At 37.4% G+C, this 21,669-nt stretch overlaps 1 protein-coding gene across 11 annotated transcripts in view; it reads left to right on the top strand.

The window, feature by feature from the left end:
* NFIB (nuclear factor I B) overlaps positions 1 to 18,046 on the top strand; it is a 216,384-nt gene extending 198,338 nt beyond the window's left edge. For 6 of the 11 annotated variants that reach the window (XM_038402431.2, XM_043514499.1, XM_038402432.2 and 3 more), the window contains exons 11-12: positions 2,064 to 2,152; positions 16,614 to 18,046. In XM_038402431.2, coding sequence (XP_038258359.1) covers positions 2,064 to 2,152; positions 16,614 to 16,743 — 219 coding nt within the window. In that variant the 3' untranslated portion in view covers positions 16,744 to 18,046. The remainder of the gene's footprint in view (positions 1 to 2,063; positions 2,153 to 16,613) is intronic. The other 5 variants (XM_038402437.2, XM_043514500.1, XM_038402436.2 and 2 more) reach the window with 1 other exon arrangement.
* The last annotated feature ends 3,623 nt before the right edge of the window (positions 18,047 to 21,669 follow it).

The following is a 21,669-nucleotide window of genomic DNA, read 5'->3' as shown; positions in this document are numbered from 1 at the left end:
GTATGTATGCATGTCCTCTCTCTTTCTCTCTCTTTCTCTCTATGGTTACAAATTATGAAGAGGTGTGTGCATAATAAATAAAGTGTGTCAATAGCATTTATGAATTAGATTAAAAAAGCTCTTGAAGTTTGTGTAATTACACATTTAGGATATTTGTTGTACATATTAAAATCCATATGAAAACTGTAGGAGGAAAATTATTGCTTTTGCACAGTAGCTGATTTATTAAACTGTAATGTATCAGACATTTATTGTTTTCCTCAAATACCTAAAGGAGTTAGATTATAATACAAACTAATTGTTTGTCAGATTTTTGAGTTAGACAAGTGCATAAAATCATTCAGCAGCAATAAGTTCTGGTTTTGGCATTCTTATGGCTTATAACTGGCCAAAGAGTTTTGTTTGGATGGTTTGGTTTAAATTTTGTAAAAAGGAAAAAATAGTTTCCATTTTTAAAACTTTAGCCATCATGTTTCAGCTAAAAGTGACTTTTTATAACCAAGTTGTAAGCCTTTAAAATATGCTTTTATAATGAAAATGCTGACAGATTCTTAAATATTGTAGCACAAATATAACCATTATACTACTGGTTAGAGTATTTGAACAGATATATTTTATTATGTCTTCAGAATAAAAATAGTGCTTATGAAACAGTTTCATACAGTGACTATGGAAAAAGGCACACACCTACCCCTTTCTTTGAGCATATTTAATATTTTCTTTACAGTTACACTCTAGCAAACTTTTTGGACTGAATGTTTCCTTTTCTGGTTACTTTAATGTAGTTTAGTCATGCTTATAATAACCTTCAGAAGGTCTCTTAGAGTTCTTTAGACAACAAACAAGAAACAAACCTTATGAAAACAGACTAGCATTTCCATTTCTCAAACCTCAGCTGCAGGAAACTTATTAGTGTAACAGTCAAGACTGCAATATGGTCTTGTCTTTAACATACGTATTTATCAGGAAAGGACTGTATTTAATTGTGCTACTGTGTAAATAATTTCTTTTAGTTCGTTGCCATAGTCTGCAACTTTTAAAAGCACTTAAAACTTGCATGGAGAAAACAAGATGCATTTTATGCAATTAATCTTAGTGATCAAGTTATCTTTAATTCGAAGTGCTGTATCATGCAAGATGTACAGTAATTTATTTATAGCATTGCTATGCAGAGGTTAAAAACTATGCTTTTTGTATGTTTTCATCTCAATCCACATAAGTTTACTTTCTTAAACATAAAAATAAGCAGTATATCTTTTCAATAAATCTGCTAGCACTGTAGGGCAGCTGTTAAACAAACAGAGCTGTATAGGGTTACACGAACAATCTGTGAAGGGCAGAACTGATGATTTGGGGATCTGGGAAGAATTTGTTTCAGCTTACATTTAGTGCATTCCTCACTATATTTAAATATAATAAAGTATTTTAAATGCTATTATTTTGAGTCTGGAACAAGATTAGATTATCTTATCACCTCTTGCTAAGTAATACCACTTTCAGTAACACTAAATTAATAAACCTCTATTACAAAATACATTTACCCTTCTAAAACAGTAAGATAAAGGCATATAGTTTGTGTAATTTGGGGATTTTTTCTATAAATTGCATGTCTTCTATGATTCACCAAATGCATGCTTCAAGATATTGATTATTTTTGACCTTTACCTAGTACAGATTACTTAGTACGTTGCATATAAAACACAGCATTTTGATTTTCTTTCTTAAAATATTTCACTATTGAACATTAACATTTTCTTTTATTCCAGCTCAGTTTGTAATCTAATAATGGCTAATTGTTATGTGCTAAACACTAGTTATCTTTTATGCTTTATTAATAGAGGAGCGTATTAAAGTAGCATTTTCTTAAAATTAAAAAAATAGGAATTTTATTTTTCAGTGTAATGGGTTTTTGTTGATTTTTGGGGGTTTTGTTTGTTTTTAAGTTACTTTTTGGGAAAGTAAGGTTTGTGCCATGTACAGTACTAGTTTGCATGTATTCATTTAAATACTAAAATCTGTAGTACTGCTCGATCCATATCTGACTGCTAGGTTTCAATTGACAGCTGAGGATTTGTGACTGGACCATGAATCAAAACGGCAGGCATTTATACCCCAGTGCCAGTGAGGATACATTGGGAATTACTTGGCAAAGGTAACATTTTAATTATTTCCAACACTACACTACATCTAAAAAAGTTACATTGAGCTGCAGTATCTGTTTTTAGCAGGCCTCCAAGAAGGAATATATGTCAAAATTTTAACCAAAACATCTATGTATAACATTTCTTTAATACACATTTACATTACCTTTAATGTAAATTGAACTGTTAGAATATATTATAGTTAAGTACATGGGATGCCAAATGTTTGCTGTCAAGTGCAAGGCATTTGTATTTTTAAAGGACTGCAGATTTTAGGACTTAAAAAATCAAATCACAGTTTAAAGAACTAAAGTAATATATTTTGGGGGCTTACAGATTAATATGCAAAAGATGGTGACTAGTATAGCAATTCTCTGATGTGGGTGTTATTTTGGGAATGAATAATCATACTATCCATAGAAGTAATTCTGAATAACAAGTTTGGGACAATTGGTATAGATTTAGGTCACTAACATGCACACGAAGGTAAGATGTAAACCATATCCTTTATAAACTAAAATACAAAACAATTAGAATTCATTATTCATGAAAAGCAGTTATTTTCTTTGCATGCTAGAGAAACCTTAGCTATTGGTACAGAATCAATTACACATATATTATATGTATTACTGGTTATGGTAGTAGTAGGGGTGTGTGTGTGTGTTTAAAAATAGATGAAAGATAATAAGCAATACCATTGTGAGATATGTCAATCTTTCAGTTCTTTAATATGCAGAATTCCCTTTGATTTACCTCACTGGGGGGAAGTTATACATATGAGGAAAAGCCTGCAGATTTGGGCCCTAACAGGTGGAGCAATCTCTCCCCTACACTTAAAATAATGTGTTATACCTCTCAGAGGTATGTGTGTACAAACATGACAATGTATCATTGCTATCACTTCCAAATAATTCATGTACATATGTGTGTGAGTATGGTTGGATACATAAAATCTTGCTGTGCAGTATACTAGATGACATGCTGTTTTACTGTTGATGCTAAAAGTTTTTTTTTAGTATCAGTTTGGAAATGTGATATTTGAAATGGAAAGTTGGGTGCTGTATATGAATCCAAAGTTTAAACTATTAAACTAGTATTGCTGTATCAATATTACACAACAAATGACCTGCCAGCAGTTAGTTAGTTACTTGATTGCATATATTTTCTGTACTTTTTTTCTAATAATTTTGGAGTCTGGTATTAATCTGAAATTGTGTTGAAGGAGCAAGGTGGCCAAAAGAACAGTTTTTCACGTCAAAAATCAAATAGTACAATGAATGGAAAGTTAACCTAGTGGGTTCACCTCAACTCAACTTGGTAGTTTTTATCCTTACTTCTGTATTATTAAAAATAATTTTTATCCTTACTTCTGTATTATTATGAATCCAAACTGAGCGATTGTAGCACAGAGCGTAACTTATTTCCCCCCCTCCCACACACACACAGTGTGTGTAGCTTTCTCAGAACATTAATAGGAGACTGTAGATTGGACAAGAACTCCCAGTTCGTGAGCTAGTGATTGGTGGACCTTATTCTCAGATAGTGTTAATCAATGTAGTATTATTGACTTCATTGGAGCTAGACAAGCTGAGGATCTGGCCCAGTGTATTGTGGACTTCAGTTGTCATGCCTACCACACGTGCTCCTTGGCTGTAAGTTGCTAAAAGAGAGGAGGGGGAAAAAAGACATGTAATCACATATAGGTGAGGGTTATTTTTAAAATGTAGCCTTTGGGATACAGATATTCTTTTCAAACATCTGTAGAAAAGAAAACATAAAAGCATAAATGTGAGATACAATAACAAGTGGGTAGTTTTCTTGATAAAGTCTTTATATCATTACAAGAAAGAAACCTTGGAGCAATAAATCCTTTTTGAATGTTTGGTAAAGCAATATTTCCTTGTTAAAAAGGAAAATGGAAAAGTTTTCTCCCACAAACTTGTTTGATCAGCATTTCCTCCAAATCTGCAATACTCATTTGGATAGTAAATAGAGTGACTTTTTATAGAAGGCTTTCATGATTGTTTTAAGTTGCAACAACGAATATGTTGTGGTGCATTGATTTTTGAGAAGTCTTGTTGAATGCTTGTACTCACTGAGGTCAAAGAGTTGGTGGTGCCTGAAAATGAGCTTTGCTGTATGTGCATAGATCAAGTGATAGAAGTGACCACATTGAAATTTTTCTCCATGCTGCACTGTCAGTGACCTCCCCCATCCCCAACTTGGGGAGGACCACCCTTTGAGAGGGTGAGAGGTGACAGGGTCCCTATGCTTATTCTTTTTGTATACTTTGTCTTATCATTGGTTGCCAGTCATGCCAAACAGTGCTAAATGATCTATAGATTTTAAAACTAACTGGTAATTTTTTTCTAGTAAAACTATAAGCCTGATGTAATTTCTGAAGGAATAGTAATATATATTTTTCAAAAACATCAACTTTAAAATCACTAGAGAAAGACAACGTGAGTTATACTAAATGAGGAACTTAAGTCCTCAGTGTGCGTATTTTCAAAAAAAAGCAGAGTAGTTATGTGTATGGATAGTTATATAAACTTAGATGTATCCTTCAGTTGGTTAAAATAAACATATTGGTGTCAGTGAAGGAGAAGTTTACATAAAACATCTGTTCAACACCCTCAGCATAAATAAAAACAGGTTTTAAATATAATAATTGGAAGTAATTTTATTTTGCTCCTTGTACCATGATTGCCTAAGACTGGCAACATTTTTATTATCTATTTATTGGTATATGATGTGTTTGTTTGTTGCACTGAACATTAGGACCTCAGTTCAGAAAATCATTTAAGCACATGCTTAATATTAAGCATATGAGTAATCCCATTTATATAATGCCTAAAATTAAGCACTTGCATAAGTGCTTCACTGAATCTGGACCCTATACTTCATTCTTTTTGCTGTACAGATGAAAATAATATTTAGAACTTATCTAAACAAAGGTCATTCAGACCTTTGCTGAAGTAACTGCAAATAGTTAGACTCAAGTTGGAAAATAAAGTTTCAAGCACTGCACAGTAAACCAAAATGGATGCAAGTAAAACTTAAACCATGAGTGAGTGAGAGAAGGATTCCGTGAAACATATGGGCTGGGTGCCTGATCCACTAACCATTATTTACCCACAAGGTTAGTCACATTGACTCCAGCATGATTAACAAAGGGATGCAGGATTGGGTCTTTGTATACTAGATTTGAATATTTCCCAATAAGCCTTTCACAAACTGTAAACAAACCACTAGTGGTAAAATATACATTTTATCACAGATATTGTTAATTTTCCTATTATTCTCAACTACTTTAATTTATATTTTTAAAAAACTGTTGCTCTTAAGGGTTAACTGTGACTTTAACATTACATTTACACTACCCAGGCAAATGCACTAGGTTAGCATTTCCTGCCTTCAGTTTGTTATCTTGACACATAAGTGCAGTACAACAGCTGGTTTGTTCCTGGAGCTCCTGAGGGGAGCTTTATTCTCAGAGTGCTGAATTTCCTTTTCAGCTTTAGCTGTAGGGGTGTTCAAAATGTTCAGTTTTTTAAGCAGCACTCTTTGCCCTTAGCACTACTCTGGGGCTGTGATAATAATGCAGATAAGGCAGTTGAATGGAATAATCTCCAGTTCGTGGGGGAGTGGGAGGGGAAGTGGAAATTGCTTGGAGTCTTTTCCATACCACACTACCTTGTGTCTGTTAGAATCTAGTGAACATACAAAGTCACTACCAACTGAATTATCACTAAGTGTTTCTGTAGTTATCTGTTGTATTAAAAAAAGTTAACACAGCCTGACAACAAACACACCTGTTAGATCAAGGATTTTTTATTTTATTTCCACAGTTCATATTTGTTTGGGATAAAAGTACAAACTCAACTTTTGAAACTATGAACAAAGAAGTGAAAATCTTCTGGTGATAAAAGTATTCACAGCAGACAAATGCAAGGATTTCTGGTCTTTTTCAATTTAAATCGCTATCTCTTATAGTTTCACCCAACTCGGTAATAAAGAAAGATGTGCAGAACATTATGTTTCCTTTCCATCTAGGCAAACATCTTCAGAACACTTCCTAAGAAATTAATTGTATTCCAGCCAGACTTGCATGCTGCCATCCCACAGGAAATGGGTCAGCAATCCATTAAGATGCCATTAGATAATCTAATTTGGAACTTAATCTCTAAATTAACCATGCTCCATACTTGAAGCATACTTGAGAGAAAGAAAAAAAGTTTATGTTTGAATCGATAGGGGAGCCGAAGCGTGAAGAAGGCTGTTTGTTTTTTCTGTAGCTGTGGTCACGTCTCAAGCCGTCTGGTAACCAGGAGAAACCAGACATGATGTAATTCCAGATTGAACTTGAACTTCAGGGACTTAGAATGGGGGAACAATGGACCATAGGAATCAATAATGTCCATTTTCCACATGATTATATTTGGAGCTTTAAGTTAACCTTTATGGGAGAATCAGCAAGATCTGCAGTGCAACCAAAATGAGGTGATCTAGAGACAAGATGTTGAGTAAAGAAAACAACTTTTCCAGTGATATTTTCTGAGTAGCACTGCAGATTCCAGCAGGATTAGGAAAGTTCCCGCTCTGCAGTAAACCGGTTGCCTGTTCTGAGCACTCTTTGTTCACTTAGGTAGGACAAACTTAATCTTACATTTCCTGTCAGATGATTTTTGGCAGCAGTTTTAGGGAAGGAGGAGCATGTTACAGAAAATTCCCAAGTGTAAACTGTACCTTTAACTCATTGGTGACTCTGGAATTTTACCTACTAGCCATTTTATCTCAAGTTGTTTCATTTTAAGCAATAAAAGTGCACTTTTTTTGTGTGTGGCAAACAAGATGTTCACTTGTATTTAGTGTTGTGTTTACTAAACAAAGAAACTTCTGATTGCATTTACCAAAGTGCTAACACATAGCATGTAATAAATTACTGTTCTAAATTTTAAAGTTAGTTGTGGAAGAAGAAAAGAAGTATAAAATGCTTCTGTGATTAGGTTTAAAAAATTTCTATTCAACATTTTGAAAAAGAGAATTAGTGTCATGTTAGAGAACAGGAATACCCAGTTTGGGTGCTGAAATGCACCCTTTATTTAACCTTTCCTTTGCTGCATTGCAAACTTTTATTGTTAAGTGGAATTTTTCTATTTTCTTGTTGTTTATTTATTTGGCCAAATATGTTTGCCTGGAATGACAGAATCTGTTTTTCTCAGAGGTTTAGCTCAATAAAAGAAACAAATCATCCCTTGCAAAACATTCATGTGTGTTTGGTGAAGGACTTGACTCTGTTCGATCTCATTCATTTGTTTCCTCTACCCACCAGCCCTACTGCAGGGACCCCCAAAACCCATGTATCTTTGTGTCTACTAGGAACCCTGTGCCTCTGCACTGTCTCTGGGAACTCCCACTCCCGATACCTCAGCTTCATGGCAGCTAGTTCTCCAGGCAGTTGCTGCCCCAGGCATCACACCCTCCCTCAACCTAGTCAGGGTACACAGTGCAGAGTGGGCGTGCACCCAAATCTCAGTCTGAACTAACTGTGCTGAGGACTTTTTGTGGTATTCATAGATTCATAGATACTAAGGTCAGAAGGGACCATTCTGATCATCTAGTCCAACCTCCTGCACAGCGCAGGCCACAGAATCTCACTCACCCACTCCTATGAAAAACCTCACCTATGTCTGAGCTATTGAAGTCCTCAAATCGTGGTTTAAAGACTTCAAGGACCAGAGAAGCCTCCCTCAAGTGACCCGTGCCCCATGCTACAGAAGAAGGCGAAAAACCTCCAGGGCCTCTTCCAATCTGCCCTGGAGGAAAATTCCTTCCCGACCCCAAATATGGCGATCAGCTAAACCCTGAGCATATGGGCAAGATTCACCAGCCAGATACTACAGAAAATTCTTTCCTGGGTAACTCAGATCCCATCCATCTAATATCCCATCTCAGGGGATTAGTCCTATTTACCCTGAATATTTAAAGATCAATTACTTACCAAAATCACATTATCCCATCATACCATCTCCTCCATTCATAGGAGGATGCATGTCTCCTGACCCCCTTCACCTATTTTTCACTCTAAACCCACAGAGAAACTTCTTCAGGTCCATGAGAGGGAAAACAATGCCTCAGAAGCAGAATTCCCTTGCCTCCACTTCCCTGTGGAATTTTCATCTCCTCCGTCTGCTAGATCGAGAGGATGATTTCTACCCAACTGAAGTATAAAAAGCTTCCTAAGTTAAGCAGAGATATACTTAACATAGTATCTCTTAAATGAACACCCACTTCTGAGGTAGAATATGGCAGCTGTTTAACTGCACACGCTAACTGCTCACACACCAGTTCAGGACAGAGAGTGACAGAAAGTACCATACTCAAGAGAAACTCAAGGGAGAATTAATAGAGGAAGAAATAATCAAACTGGAATTTAGCCAGGCCACTGGAGTTAACACCACTGCTCCTGCAAAGTGGCATATAATTTTAATGTCCACAAGTGGTTGGAACTTTAGCTTCATGTCTCAATTGAAGGAGAGCATTTTCAAACAGTACATTGCCCTCTATTGCTGTGCTGGGGCATTGGTTCAGTTCTGACTCAGAAGGTAGAGCATCACCTGCTACGTCTTCAACATCACTTCCTTCAGCATCAAGGTGTTGCTAGCTCTTTTAGCCAAAGTACTGATCTAGCCTGGCCATGATTAGCTTGTGAGAGCTGATATGATCACAGCAAAAGGTGATAAGGCTGCATCTAGAAATGATATTTTAGGTCAGTGGTCCCCAAACTGTGGGGCATGCCCTCTGGAGGGGCACGAAGGAACGTTTTGGGGGAGGGGCCCATGGCAGGGCCTGTGTCAGCCCCCATGGGGAGCGGGGAGGTAGCGCCACCCAGCCCAGCTCTGGCCAGGGCCGCAGCACCATTCTGCTCCCAGTCCAGCTCCTGCACCAGCCACAGCTCCACTCCATCCTCAGCTGCAGTTTGTCTCCTCCCCCAGGCCAGCTCTGTCCTCATTCCCTGTCTAGCTCCAGTTCTGCCCCCAGCTCTTCCTTTACTGCAAACTCTGCTGCTGAGCCAAATGTGCAGTAATGGAGGTGGGGTGCGGACAAATGACATTACTGGTAAGGGGTGGTGTGACAAGAAAAGTTTGGGCACCATTGTTTTAGGTCTGCTTTTTAAGAGAGAGCTTTTCCTTTTTTAGATCAGAAAATGCATGTAACAGAGACTTTTTAAGCTTTTACAACAGAAGTATTAACTGGTGGAGACTTAACTTGATATTGGTGAAAGTCTTGCTTACATTTATTCTTCAGTGCAGAGTAATTTGTTTATTACTCTCCTCACTTTAATATATCCTCCCCAGTGGACTGTATATAAATACTGTGCTGCTTATGGTCAATTCCAGTAATATTTTAATCAGGGATTCTTGAAAGAGCACTTAGTATTTTTAGAAGAAAATCATGGGCGTAATCTTGATTGCATTAACATGTGAAAACGGTAATGGAAACTCTTAACCCTTAAGACACTGGTAGAGTTTGTCTTTGCTATTTTATGACATTTGTGAACAAAGAAATGATGATTGCAGAAAGCATCTATTGTTGGAAAGTCTAGTTATTACCTGAAAAGGCCGCTGCTGCTGCTATTAAAATTATTACGAAAGGATGATGGTTCATGGAGTTGGTAGTGACACTGGTAGCCTTTCCTTACAACGGTGCTGGTTGGAATCTAGATATGTAACTCAAAGCTCTTTTCTGATGGCTGCTTATCCTGTAACCTTGTTTAGAAACTTACATGGAATATAGAGAGAGAGACAAGGTGGGTGAGGTAATATCTTTTACTGGATCAACTTCTGGTGGTGAAAGAGACAAGCTTTCCAGCTAACACAGAGCTCTTCTTCAGGTCTGGGAAATGTACTTAGAATGTCACAGCTAAATACAAGGTGGAACAGATTGTTTAGCACAAGTAGTTAACACCATGTTTCCAGGGACCATTCACACCTTTCCAATCATGGGTTGGGGAGTGTTAGTGGGTTATAGATTGTTGTAATAAGCCATAAATCCAATGTCTCTATTCAATCCATGATTTTTAGTGTCTAGCAAAGTTATTAATTTAAGCTCCCAGGCTCATCTTTTGAAGGTGTAGTGCAAGTTTCCTTTGAGGATGAGGACTGAGAGGTCAGCTATAGAGTTATCACTTCGTGAAAAGTGTTCACCCACAGGTGATAGGGTGTTTTTGTCTTTTATCTCCTTCCATGGTGGAGTGTCCTTGTTTAGTGAAGGTGGTTTTAAGTATGCTAAGATGTATACCTGGACTTTTTCCTTGGAGCATATTTTGTGGTATCTGAGTGCCCGGCTGTAGATAATAGATTTCTTGGTGTGCTTGGGATAGCTACTGAATCTGTGAAGGTAAGTGTGGCAGTCTGTGGATTTTGGACACCTAGGATGAAAATATCATTGATGTCTCTCTCTCTCTCGCTCTCAAAAAAAGGGGGGGGGAGAAGAACTCTTCTAGTTCTCCCCATGTTAGTATGGTATCAGATTCTGTGGTGGGGCAGTAGTTCAGTTCCTTGGAGAGTACAGATAATTCAGCTCTGATTAGGAGTAGTCTTGACAAATTGATGATGTTTGAGTGTCACATAGGATCCATATGGTGGGTCTTGGTGCTATGGTTTCTCCTAGATGTGGTGGTCTGTGGGTAGTGGAGTTGTTGTAGTTGGTTCCCCTTTTTGTTTTTGTGTTGGATGGCTGCTATCAGGTTTTTTGAGATGCACTGACGATATTTTCATTCTCTGTACCGACACCTAAACTCCCTCATAGATTTCCACCACAACTTCAGCAACCATCATCTATCTATTAAACTCTCTCTACAACACTCCCACACTAGCGTCAACCTCCCGGACACCATGATGAGGTTCAGCGATGGAACTCTACAGACAACAATATACAAGAAACCCCTTGAAATATGTGTTAACTACCTATGCTAAATAATCTGATCCACCTTGTATTTAGCTGTGAAACTCGGTACTTTTCCCAGACCTTAAGGAGAGTTCTGCATAAGCTAGAAAGCTTGTCTCTTTCACCAAAAGAAGTTGGTCCAATAAAAGATATTGCCTCACCACCTTGTCTAATATCCTGGGACCCACACAGCTACAACATCACGGCATGGAACAAGTTTGTAGCTCATTCCCTTATCTAGCGGGCAATTATTCATGTCACAAAACCTACCAGCACAGGGCTCAATGATATCTTTTAGTCAGATTGCATAGTAAGAAGTGTTCCCTCTAATTTTTCCCACCCATCTGCGGAATGAATTTTGTTATGTGTACCAATATGGAGGTAATGTGTCACACATAACCTCCATGTTGGTGAACATAACAAAATTCATGTGGTGGTGTGGGGCCGAGGGGTTCAGAGTGTGGGAGGGGGCTCAGGGCTTGGGCAGAGGGTTGGGATGCCAGGAGGTGAGAGCTCCATCTGCGGGTGTGGGGCCAAGGATGAGGGACTCAGAGCTGGGGCAGAGGGTTGGAGTATGGGGGGATGATGGTTCTGGCAGAGATGTGCAGGTTCTGGGGTGGGGTTGGGGGTGAGAGGGTTGGGATGTAGTGGGGCTCCCCGGGTCTATGGTGGGGAGAGAGGACTTCCCCCAGCTCTCTCCCCCTGCAGCAGCATAGGCTGTGGAGGAGGGGCACCTCTGCCCTGGTTGCAGCAGGGCCAGGTTGGGTCGGGGAGGGGTGCCTGTCCCCCGGCCGTGGCAGGTCCAGGTTGGGTTGGGGTTCGGGGAAAGGGTGACCCAGGAGGCATTCTATTATAAGGAGCTGCCATGTGGAGCTGCAGAGACAACAGACCTCCTTCTACAACACTCTATAGCATGCGGCTCACTACCCTCCTCCCCAAAGCCAACTCATCTGCCTGTTGTGTGATGGGCACAGCTTTGGTGAGCCTTCTCTCTCTACCCTCTTTGGGGAACCCTGTGGAAGAGAGAAGGGGCCATGTCTGTGCTTTCCTGAGATCAGGGGTTGCAATTCTGCCTGGCAATCTGATCAGATCACACAATGGTGAGGTGAAGGGAAAGTTACCTATGCTCTTCACACCATTGCTACCCACATAAAAACCAGGCAAAATTTGGGCCACAATTAGCTCTACTTGACATTTTTGTTAGGAATCTCTTCAGAGAAGCCATGGATGTAATGGGTGTGGAGATTAAACTTCCTTACTCTCACAGAAGTTCCCTCCCAGTCATGGTGGAGGGATGATGTCAGGGTATTGCAGAGAACTTCTATTCAGTCTGCCTGTTCTGTGAATAAACGGAAGATCTTGATCTCCAGAACTGTCTGTTTGGGCACATATCATGAGCACTGAATTGCTATCAGTGTTTTCACTCATAAGTGTCTGACCCACCAAGTGGTGGCTGAAAATTGAATTACATTTATCATACATTTTACTGTAAGACATGCAAAAGTGTAACGAGGCTTCAAAATCTGAAAGACAGACACAAATACCTTGCAGCTTAAAAGAGCCTGAGTTAGTTGTGATTTAGCATTCTGATTAATATTATTTGTATTTCCACTGCACTCACTGGTTCCAACCTGGATTGGGGCTGCATTGCACTAGGCACTATACTTATTTCCACCATTTTGGTTTAATTCCCTTCCCTTTCCTGCATATATTCTTATACTTGAAATTGACCATTTATAGGTGGTAGGACAGGTCTGCCCCAGGAAACATCATTATATCAAATTGAATTCTCATAAGTATTGCTCCTTAAATGCATGACTAGTTCTGAAAGCTCTTGAAATCATTCACCCAGAAGTGCCAGTGCTAGAAAGCAGGATAGATTGCTGGAAAAGACTTTAGGGACAATCCTCCATTGCCAGGGGGAAGAACTAGCCACTACCCAGCCATTCAATTTAGATAAAAAATTATCAGACACCTAAGCTGTGATTCCATTTCTAATCAAAGCACTTGTATACCATTGCACTGGCATGTTTTGCCATTTGTTCAGTTATTTGCACTGTTATCCCTAAGAGTATGAACTGGATACCAGAACAATCTATATCGTATAATTGTTAACTTAACCTACATACTGGTAGTAAGAGGCTTATAAAACTCATATGGAATCTGCAGAGTGTTAACCTATGAGATTTATTCTTCCCCAAAGATTCATAAACTGTATTGACAAATATATTGCATGCTGCATTTGTGACATGGTCATAATGTAAGATGGGAGGTTTGAAAGGTTTAAATAAACATCTAAATTAAATTTGTTAGTTATACTGCAACAACAGTTCTATTAGTAACTTACTACAATTTATTTTTATTGAACATTTTCCAAAAAAATAAAGATCTGTGTCTCCTCTGTATAATACTGGATAAGAAAGCTGCTACAAATAGTAATTTGTTCTTTATCAACATAAACTGCTGTCTTTCATATACTGTAGTCATTAGGAGGTTGTCAACTGGAAAAAAAAAAGTCAGATCAACTTCCAGCCAATAAAGTACACAGTGAATCTCCAAAAAGATAACCTGTAAGCAGTTTATCTGGACTTCTGCTTTGCAATGCAAATTGTTTACATTTCCAATCCCATGTTGAATCTGCCACAGAATTTACATTCTTTTAGTTACTCTTCTGTTTTAAGTGGCTAAGACCACAAATCCTGAGCAGTCTCTCTTTAGAATGTTTTTATTTATTTATTGCAATTTTCTATTATTACAGTTTTCTATGCACAGATCAGTATGGAATCATTTTGGTTAATTTTACTAGCTGTCACCTCATAATGAATTTTTAACATTGCTCACATTTAAATGGGATAATCAACAAAAATGCATTGTGGGACACAAATAATGAAGGAAGATGAAGAGAGATAGGTTGAAACAATTAAGCCTCTTACATGAGATCTTGGTATTGAATATTTTTTTGGAACCCTAATCTTTTCATCAGATCATATGGGGCAAATCTTTCATGTATAAATGGATTTAACTCTTTGTGCATGTTTTAAGATTTATTGTATATCTCCATTTTTGAATATCGAGAATAAAAATTTTTTCTTAGGCAAACAACAATAAAACATTAAGTTCACCAAAGTTCACAGACATTTTTGGAGGAAATAGGAAATTTAAGATGATCATAAAGTTTTACTAGATTTGCAAGATCTAAAAACTCATGTGAAAAATAGCAGCACTTGTGGGCAGCTTTCTAGTGGGATATACATTAGCATTCAAGGATTTGTACATTTTGCAAATGCTGTTGGATGGTATTGTTTCTATAGACATTATTACATACATCTCAGGGTGATCATGATCCATATCATTCACTGAGGCTCCGATGGGAGTTTTACTATTGATTTCAAAGAGAGCAAGATTGTGAATTTAAGCCAAAATTTTCAAACTTGGTTGTGTAAAGTTAGACATCTAAAAACCTGTGGTCTGATTTTCAGAGGTGCTGAGCACATGTAGTTCACATCAAAGTCACAATTTAGAAATTTTGGCTTTAGTTTCTATATTACACAGAAGTATACTTCCAAATGAACTGAGTTAAAGAGATGAAGAAGAAAACAATATTTGACTAAAGGGAAAAGGTGACTTTTTCCCTATAAAAGAAAAGGAGTACTTGTGGCACCTTAGAGACTAATAAATTTATTAGAGCATAAGCTTTCGTGAGCTACAGCTCACTTCATCGAAATGTATCCGATCAAGTGAGCTGTAGCTCACGAAAGCTTATGCTCTAATAAATTTGTTAGTCTCTAAGGTGCCACAAGTACTCCTTTTCTTTTTGCGAATACAGACTAACACGGCTGCTACTCTGAAACTTTTTTCCCTATAGTATTAATTACCTGAGGAACATGTTCAATGGACTTTTCAAAATAATTATACTTTTCTGTAGTTGGATAGCAACAGTTGAAAAGATTGCACAAACTGCCAAATATAATCGTAATTATTATTTATACACTTTAAGATCGATAAAGGGGATCTATTTTCCCCTTAATGCATACTCCTAACTCACATTAGCACTAACCAAGCATGAGCATGTATTTGGGGAAACAGGATCATGAAGGGACGATCACAGAAATGGGAGGAAAAAATAATTGTAGCTTCCCTCATCAAAAAATATAATATGGGTATCAGATTACAAAGTTAAGCATATGCAAATGTTTTGCACAAAAAGTACGTATCAGATACACAATGTGTGTTCACAGATTAGACTTGTATGCACTTGACTAGACAGGTGTCAAATGGCTACATGAGTATGCAAATATCTAGTGTGCACACACCCACTGGCTATTGGAGAACATTTGGTGCAATAAAATAGGTATAAATTAATTGCTTGCACAGGTGTGCATGCCTCATTTTGACAATCTGACTCAGAATGTATGTTTCCATTTGATATAATGGTCTCTCTCTTATCATGCTTATGTTTGCTGAACAATATATGGCCAAACTTTCCAAAGAGCTCATTATTTATCAGCTTCCTATTAGGCACCTACATAAAAGGCTGGATCTTCAGAGGGCTCAGGTCTTTCAAAAGAGCTTTTTGGAAAATCTGGCCCCAGTAGTCAGCACTGTACACTTTTGGAAATCTGACCTGGAATGAATAAGGGCCTGATCTTGCAAATACTTTTCCACTGAGTGTAATGCTTATTACTAATAGTTACTACTTGGTAAAAAAATTGCAAGTTAATGGGACTTAGATTCCTTAGTGACACAGGTGCTATTGAATATGTAGGTTTCTAAGTCACTCAGGCACTTTTGAAAATGTTGCTCTACTGTAACTTCAGCGGACCTACTCATGGTTCTAATTTCTACATGTGACAGTAAGTATTTGTTCCTTGGCTATTGCCATAGGACTGTAATAAGGAATGCACCCTGCTTTTGAAAATGTCTTTAAAAGGTATGTTTTCATGCATTAAAGCTAAAAACATTTCTTCTTCATCAGAGTCTGCTCTGATTTTGGACTCATGCACCTCACAGGCACATAATATAATGGAGAAAGGGGTTGAATTGTGTGATAGAGGGGATAGAAGGTTTATTAAATCACAGAAGAAATTTAGATTATACATTAAATGTGTATTTTGTGTTCTGGTAATAAGCAGTATAACATGTACACTATAAGGGATTGACTAGTTCTTAAAATCAGAGCAGCAGTTTCATATGAGTTCTCATAATGTAGTTTTTTTTTACCTGCTCCATAAACTTGCCTCTTTAACTTGTCTGGGGCTCTCATGGAATAAGCAGGCTATTTAGTGTACGATTACAATCATTCATATTAACACATTTACTTTTGTCTTTCAGTTGAGTTTGCAAAGAAAGTCTTACACACTTGAAGTTCAAGTGACATTCACAAATTTACCATCTTAAATTTATCTTAAATAGTGTTATTTATAATGAATACTAATCTGATTCTTAATCAAATTTATGATCTTATTGTTGCAGCATTCTTAATCTTTATTTTGTTCTCTCTCTCTCTCTCTCTCTCTCCAGTCCTGGTACCTGGGCTAGCTTGGTCCCTTTTCAAGTATCAAACAGGACGCCAATCCTGCCGACAAATGTCCAAAATTATGGTTTGAACATAATTGGAGAGCCTTTCCTTCAAGCAGAAACAAGCAACTGAGGGAAAATGAAACAAAACAAAAATTAAAAAGAAAAAAAGAAAGGAAGACAGGACAAAAAATGAAACTGAAGAAAGAAGAAAAATAGACCAGCAATTGCAGCATTTACAATCACTAATTCCCTTAAGGTTGAAACTGTAATGACATAAAAAGGGTCGATGATATTTCAGTGATGGGTAGAATGCAGCCCTTGCTAAGTAGCCTTTGTTATATGAAGTCCGCTGGGAAATAGATGTTCTGTCTCTGACAATATATTTTAACTGACTTTCTAGATGCCTTAATATTTGCATGATAAGCTAGTTTTATTGGTTTAGTATTCTTGTTGTTTACGCATGGGATCACTATTCCTAGTTATCTCACAAAACAAAGGCTAGGCGGCAGCAACAGAGCTGCAAGAGGACAAGGGCTGTGAGACAGCCATTTTCTCAACACGCTGATTTCTAAAAGTTTAAAAAAAAACTCTATAGCCTTTAGTTATCAGTACAGATTTATTAAACTTTGGCCCTTAACCCAGCCTTTTCTAGCATGTTACCTAGTTTGGAATTTTCAAAGTCAGTATGAACACAGGCTCTCTGGAAGAAATGCCTCTCTGTAGGTAAAAGTGTTATCTCCTCTTGCAACAGTAAAAAATAATTTACCTTTTTACCCACTAAAGAAATACTTACAGAGGCAAGTGCAATTTAAAAATTATATCTAAAGGGGAACATCATTATAAGTCCTTCAGCCCTTGGACTCTAAATTGAGGGGATTAAAAAAAAAGAATTTAAAATTACTTTGTGCAAATTTATTTTCCCCTCAGTTTTGAGGGCATTAAATCAAGACAAATCATGTCACTGAGAAGAAGAAATTAATGGAAACACAGCACTTATGTTGGTTTAGCTGCTGCCTCCATAGAGGGGTGGGATTTATTTATTTAAAGTTACTGGTTGCATCAATAACCCATAGGGTGTATGTAAAGTTCTATAAAATCTGCATCATAGAGACGAAGAAAAAGGCAAATCCATGTCACAAAGGCAAAGCTTACAGTTTACAGACTGGGAATAGCGGGGGGGGGTAAAATATATTTAAACATGCTCACTCAAAAAAAAAGTCTAATCACAGGGTGCTGAAAACTTGCATGGTGCTTTCAGAAATTAGCCTTGTTCAACACATTTCTCATATTGACAGAACAGTAACGTGCATGGGCAGACACATTTTGCCTCTATGTCTCTTAAAACTAATTAATTGATTAAAAATACTCTTTCCAGTAATCCTAATTTGCACGAAGTTATAATGTCCACATTACGTGCCTTGCCTTGAAATCTTTAAAAAAAAAAAAAGTGACATCACTCTACTTGTTTTGCTGCATTTATTATTTTAAATCTTTACCATTTTTATGACAAAATATTTTGTACTCCAGATGGGGGGAAAAAGTGTGACATCATGGATTTTTTAGACAGTTATACCTTTATCTCACATTTATAAAGCATATCATGGCTGTGTATAGTTGCCGCTTAAAAATTGTAATCGACCAGCAATATTTTCAGTATTTTGGTGTTTTTTCTATTAACCTTTCATGTTTTTCATCTTCCAATTAATATTTGGGGGGGGGTTTCAAATTTATACGACTTATGCAATACCAAGTTTTGCCTATGTAGGTAGTGCTTTTAGCTGTATTGGTTATTATAGGTAAGTACACAGATTTAAAAGAGAAAAAAAGAATAATGTACGCTTTTTTTTGTTTGTTTTTAATTGACCAAAGTGGGTACTGCTATTTTTGCAGTGTGATGAGGTCCTTTTGTGTACTGAGAGATGGACAGGGGATTTTTTTTTATACACATATATATATATATATATATATTCTGGGGAGGGTGGGGAGGATTTTTAACACTTTACAGTGTAGCTGTGAAGCCGTGCACCCTTAGCCAGGCAAGGGCTGCAAAGCGACTGTTCTGCCTACTGTGACAAACTTTCAAATAGGTTCCCCTCTTTTTAACTTCCCACCTGGGGTGCAAGCTGAACTCATTTCTGGATTTAAAAAAAAAAAAAGGATTCTGTTGGAGGCAGACTTGACTTGAGAAAATTGTTTTACTTTTTTATTTTGAGAGGTCAAGACCCACAGTGAGACTGAGTCTCTTTCATTTATGGCAAAGATATGGTATCCCAAAATGTATGCTTTTAGAGGGTGTTTTTAGCTAGAATAACATGGAAACACACTGTCTTCTATGAGATGCACGTCGTGGGCCACATTCTTTGTTGGTGTAACTACAGTGATTGTAGTTGACTCCAAAGGAGTTACGCCAGCAGAGAATTTGGAGCTCTATATTTAAATGACTGGTGAATACTCTTTTCCCCTGTGTCAAAGAGTTGGAGTCTTTTTTAGTTTATTAACACACATCACCTGAATTACAGGCATCTGCCTTAGCAAATAGATGACACAGGTTTAGAATTTCTTCACATACAAAAGGTCAGATGGAAAGCTGCAGTTCTGTACTGTAACTTGAATGGAATTAGAATACAATGTAAAGAAAAGTTTATTTCAAGTAAAGTAAAATCTTACAGACTAGTGGGCCTAATGCTGCAAACCATATGTACATAAGGACTCCACTTTACAGCTCAACTTCGGGAGCATTTTCCCATCAGTGGCACACCCTTTTATTGGGGTTTGGATGCAGGGGAAAATAGACTGCTGAGCATTGAGCCCCAGTGGGATAACTGAGCCCATAAAGGCTGCTTCTATTCTAGCTTTTTGTCTTGAAATTTCCCGTTATTGGTCTACCACTGGGATGCAGCTCTAACAATGGTAGCAATGCTGAACGCTCTAGTGGCTTTTAAGTGCTGGCATTTTTACAAGCAAGTCTAGATGACAATATAGTTAAAAACAGTGGCTGATGCCAGCACCTTGTCTCCACTAGCGCACCCACCATCATTGCTACCTCCATTGGAGTGGTATCAGTGGGACGTGTTATAAGAAAGCTGTGTAGGCAAGGCCTAAAAGGCAATAGAGAGAGAAAATAGAAAATAAAAAATCCTCAAGATTTATATTTAGCTAAATTAAAAAAAAGAAACCAACTTTATGTTGCTCTTTTTCTGAGCCCCATAGTAAGTGAATTTATTCACTGAGTAAGCGGCTGTTAAGACTAACTGAAACGTAGAAACCACCTGGAGGATCCCTTAGGCTGTGGCCTGATAAATTAAGTTGTGTATTGTTCTCTCAGCACATCACTTAATAATGAACAGTTCTGAAGCATGGTTATGTGCTGGGGAACTGTATTTGATTATCCCATTCAGTAAGATGTCCCTTTAAACTTTGACTACACAGCAGGATGAAACCAAGGCAAGTCCAGACAATAAAGTGCAATGATTTAAATGATGCTTATCCTTATAGATGGCGGATGCTCTTAACTGAACTTTTCATGTATCTTTGACCTATGGTGTGAACAAATCAAGCTTACAAACACAGACTTTTTTTTTTAAGTCGAACTCGCTCTGTGTGAATGAATTTTCCCCAGTGGAATGTTAAGCTACTCTGTGGGTTTTTCTGCCTACCTCTTTAATATAAAGGCCTGTTTTGAATAAAAGAAACCCAAACTTCCTTTTCTTTTCTTTTTTTTCTTTTTCTTTTCTTTCTTTTTTTTTCTAAGATCAAAAGTCAAAAGATTAAGAAAATATTGAGGACTCAAATCCAGTCTCTAGCCTCCTCCTTCACCAGGAAGTGTATTCTGACTAAATCAAGCCACCCCGTTCTATGTGCACTGTTCTGCCTTTATTAAGTTGCTTTGCAGCCCTAGCCTTATGGCTGTGCCACTGAAGTGTGTTTCCCCTGGAGTGACATGAACGTTTGAGGCTTGACTAAGGGAAAAAAAAAAAGGCAGTGAAGGAGACTGTACATAAAGACATGGCAAAAATATTAATTATAGCAATATAGTTGTGGGGTGATGTTCAGGTGGGCAGCTCCATTGAAAATATGTGAATGAATCTGTGAAGCTGCAAGTAGCAAGAAGAACGGAGGATCTTCTTAATGAACCACCTACCTTGTAGACAGTAATTTGTACACTGTATAGTTTTGTTAAGAATTTTTTTTAATTAAAGTACCCTTGTTTGTAAAGCTAACTTTTTAACAGTTATAATGGAAATATATGACATTTCCATTTTTAAAGTAAACAAGAATATTCCTTGTTTGGAAACTGGACTTGGGTTAAAACTCTCCAGTTTCTTAATTTATGTATTAAAAAAATCTGTCCACGTTAGGAGTTATTTCGCAGATTCCTATGCTTGAAAAGCCTAGGTTACTAATCCTTTAAAAAAAGTTGTAAATGGAGAAAAGTTATATTTTATGAAGGTTATTTTGTTGTATTTAGTATTGGAAAAGTTGGTTTTCAGAGCATTTCAGAATGTTGGAAGCACCACTGTCTTTTTATTAGTATATATGGCCTTTAGCAAAAGTTTTTGTGATTGTTACATGATGGTATTTAAGATTAGGTTCACAGAGCATTCAGGATAGGCAGAGAACTCTAACAGTACTTATTGTCTTACATAGCTGTGTCCTCAGGGAGCAGAATTTTGGATTTGCAACTTGTAGCTTCATAAGGACTTAATGAAAGAGATTGCACAGGGACATACTCCGCCATGACACCCAAGTGTGTTCTGTACCTAAACTCTAAATTATTTGTACAGTGTGAGATTATGAAGGCTGCAGAAAGTTATCCCATATTCAGTGTACAGTATTCACTTTTAATGAAACAACTCTATGATGTTCCTGGGAGTAAGGCCCTAAGCATGACATCCAATATAGTTTACATGATCCTGTCGAGGTCCTTTGTTAACATTAACCAGCTGCATGCTTCCTGAGCTTTTTTTATTTGGTTTCTGTAGAAAACTTTAAAGAAAAATATGCAGGCTAATCAATTCAACAGGAAAAGCTCAAAATTGAATGTTCTACTCCATGC

This window comes from Dermochelys coriacea, chromosome 5 (assembly GCF_009764565.3).
Source record: "Dermochelys coriacea isolate rDerCor1 chromosome 5, rDerCor1.pri.v4, whole genome shotgun sequence".
NCBI lineage: Eukaryota > Metazoa > Chordata > Testudines > Dermochelyidae > Dermochelys > Dermochelys coriacea.
Note: the sequence above shows the minus strand (reverse complement) of the source record. Positions and strands in the feature narration are given on the sequence as shown.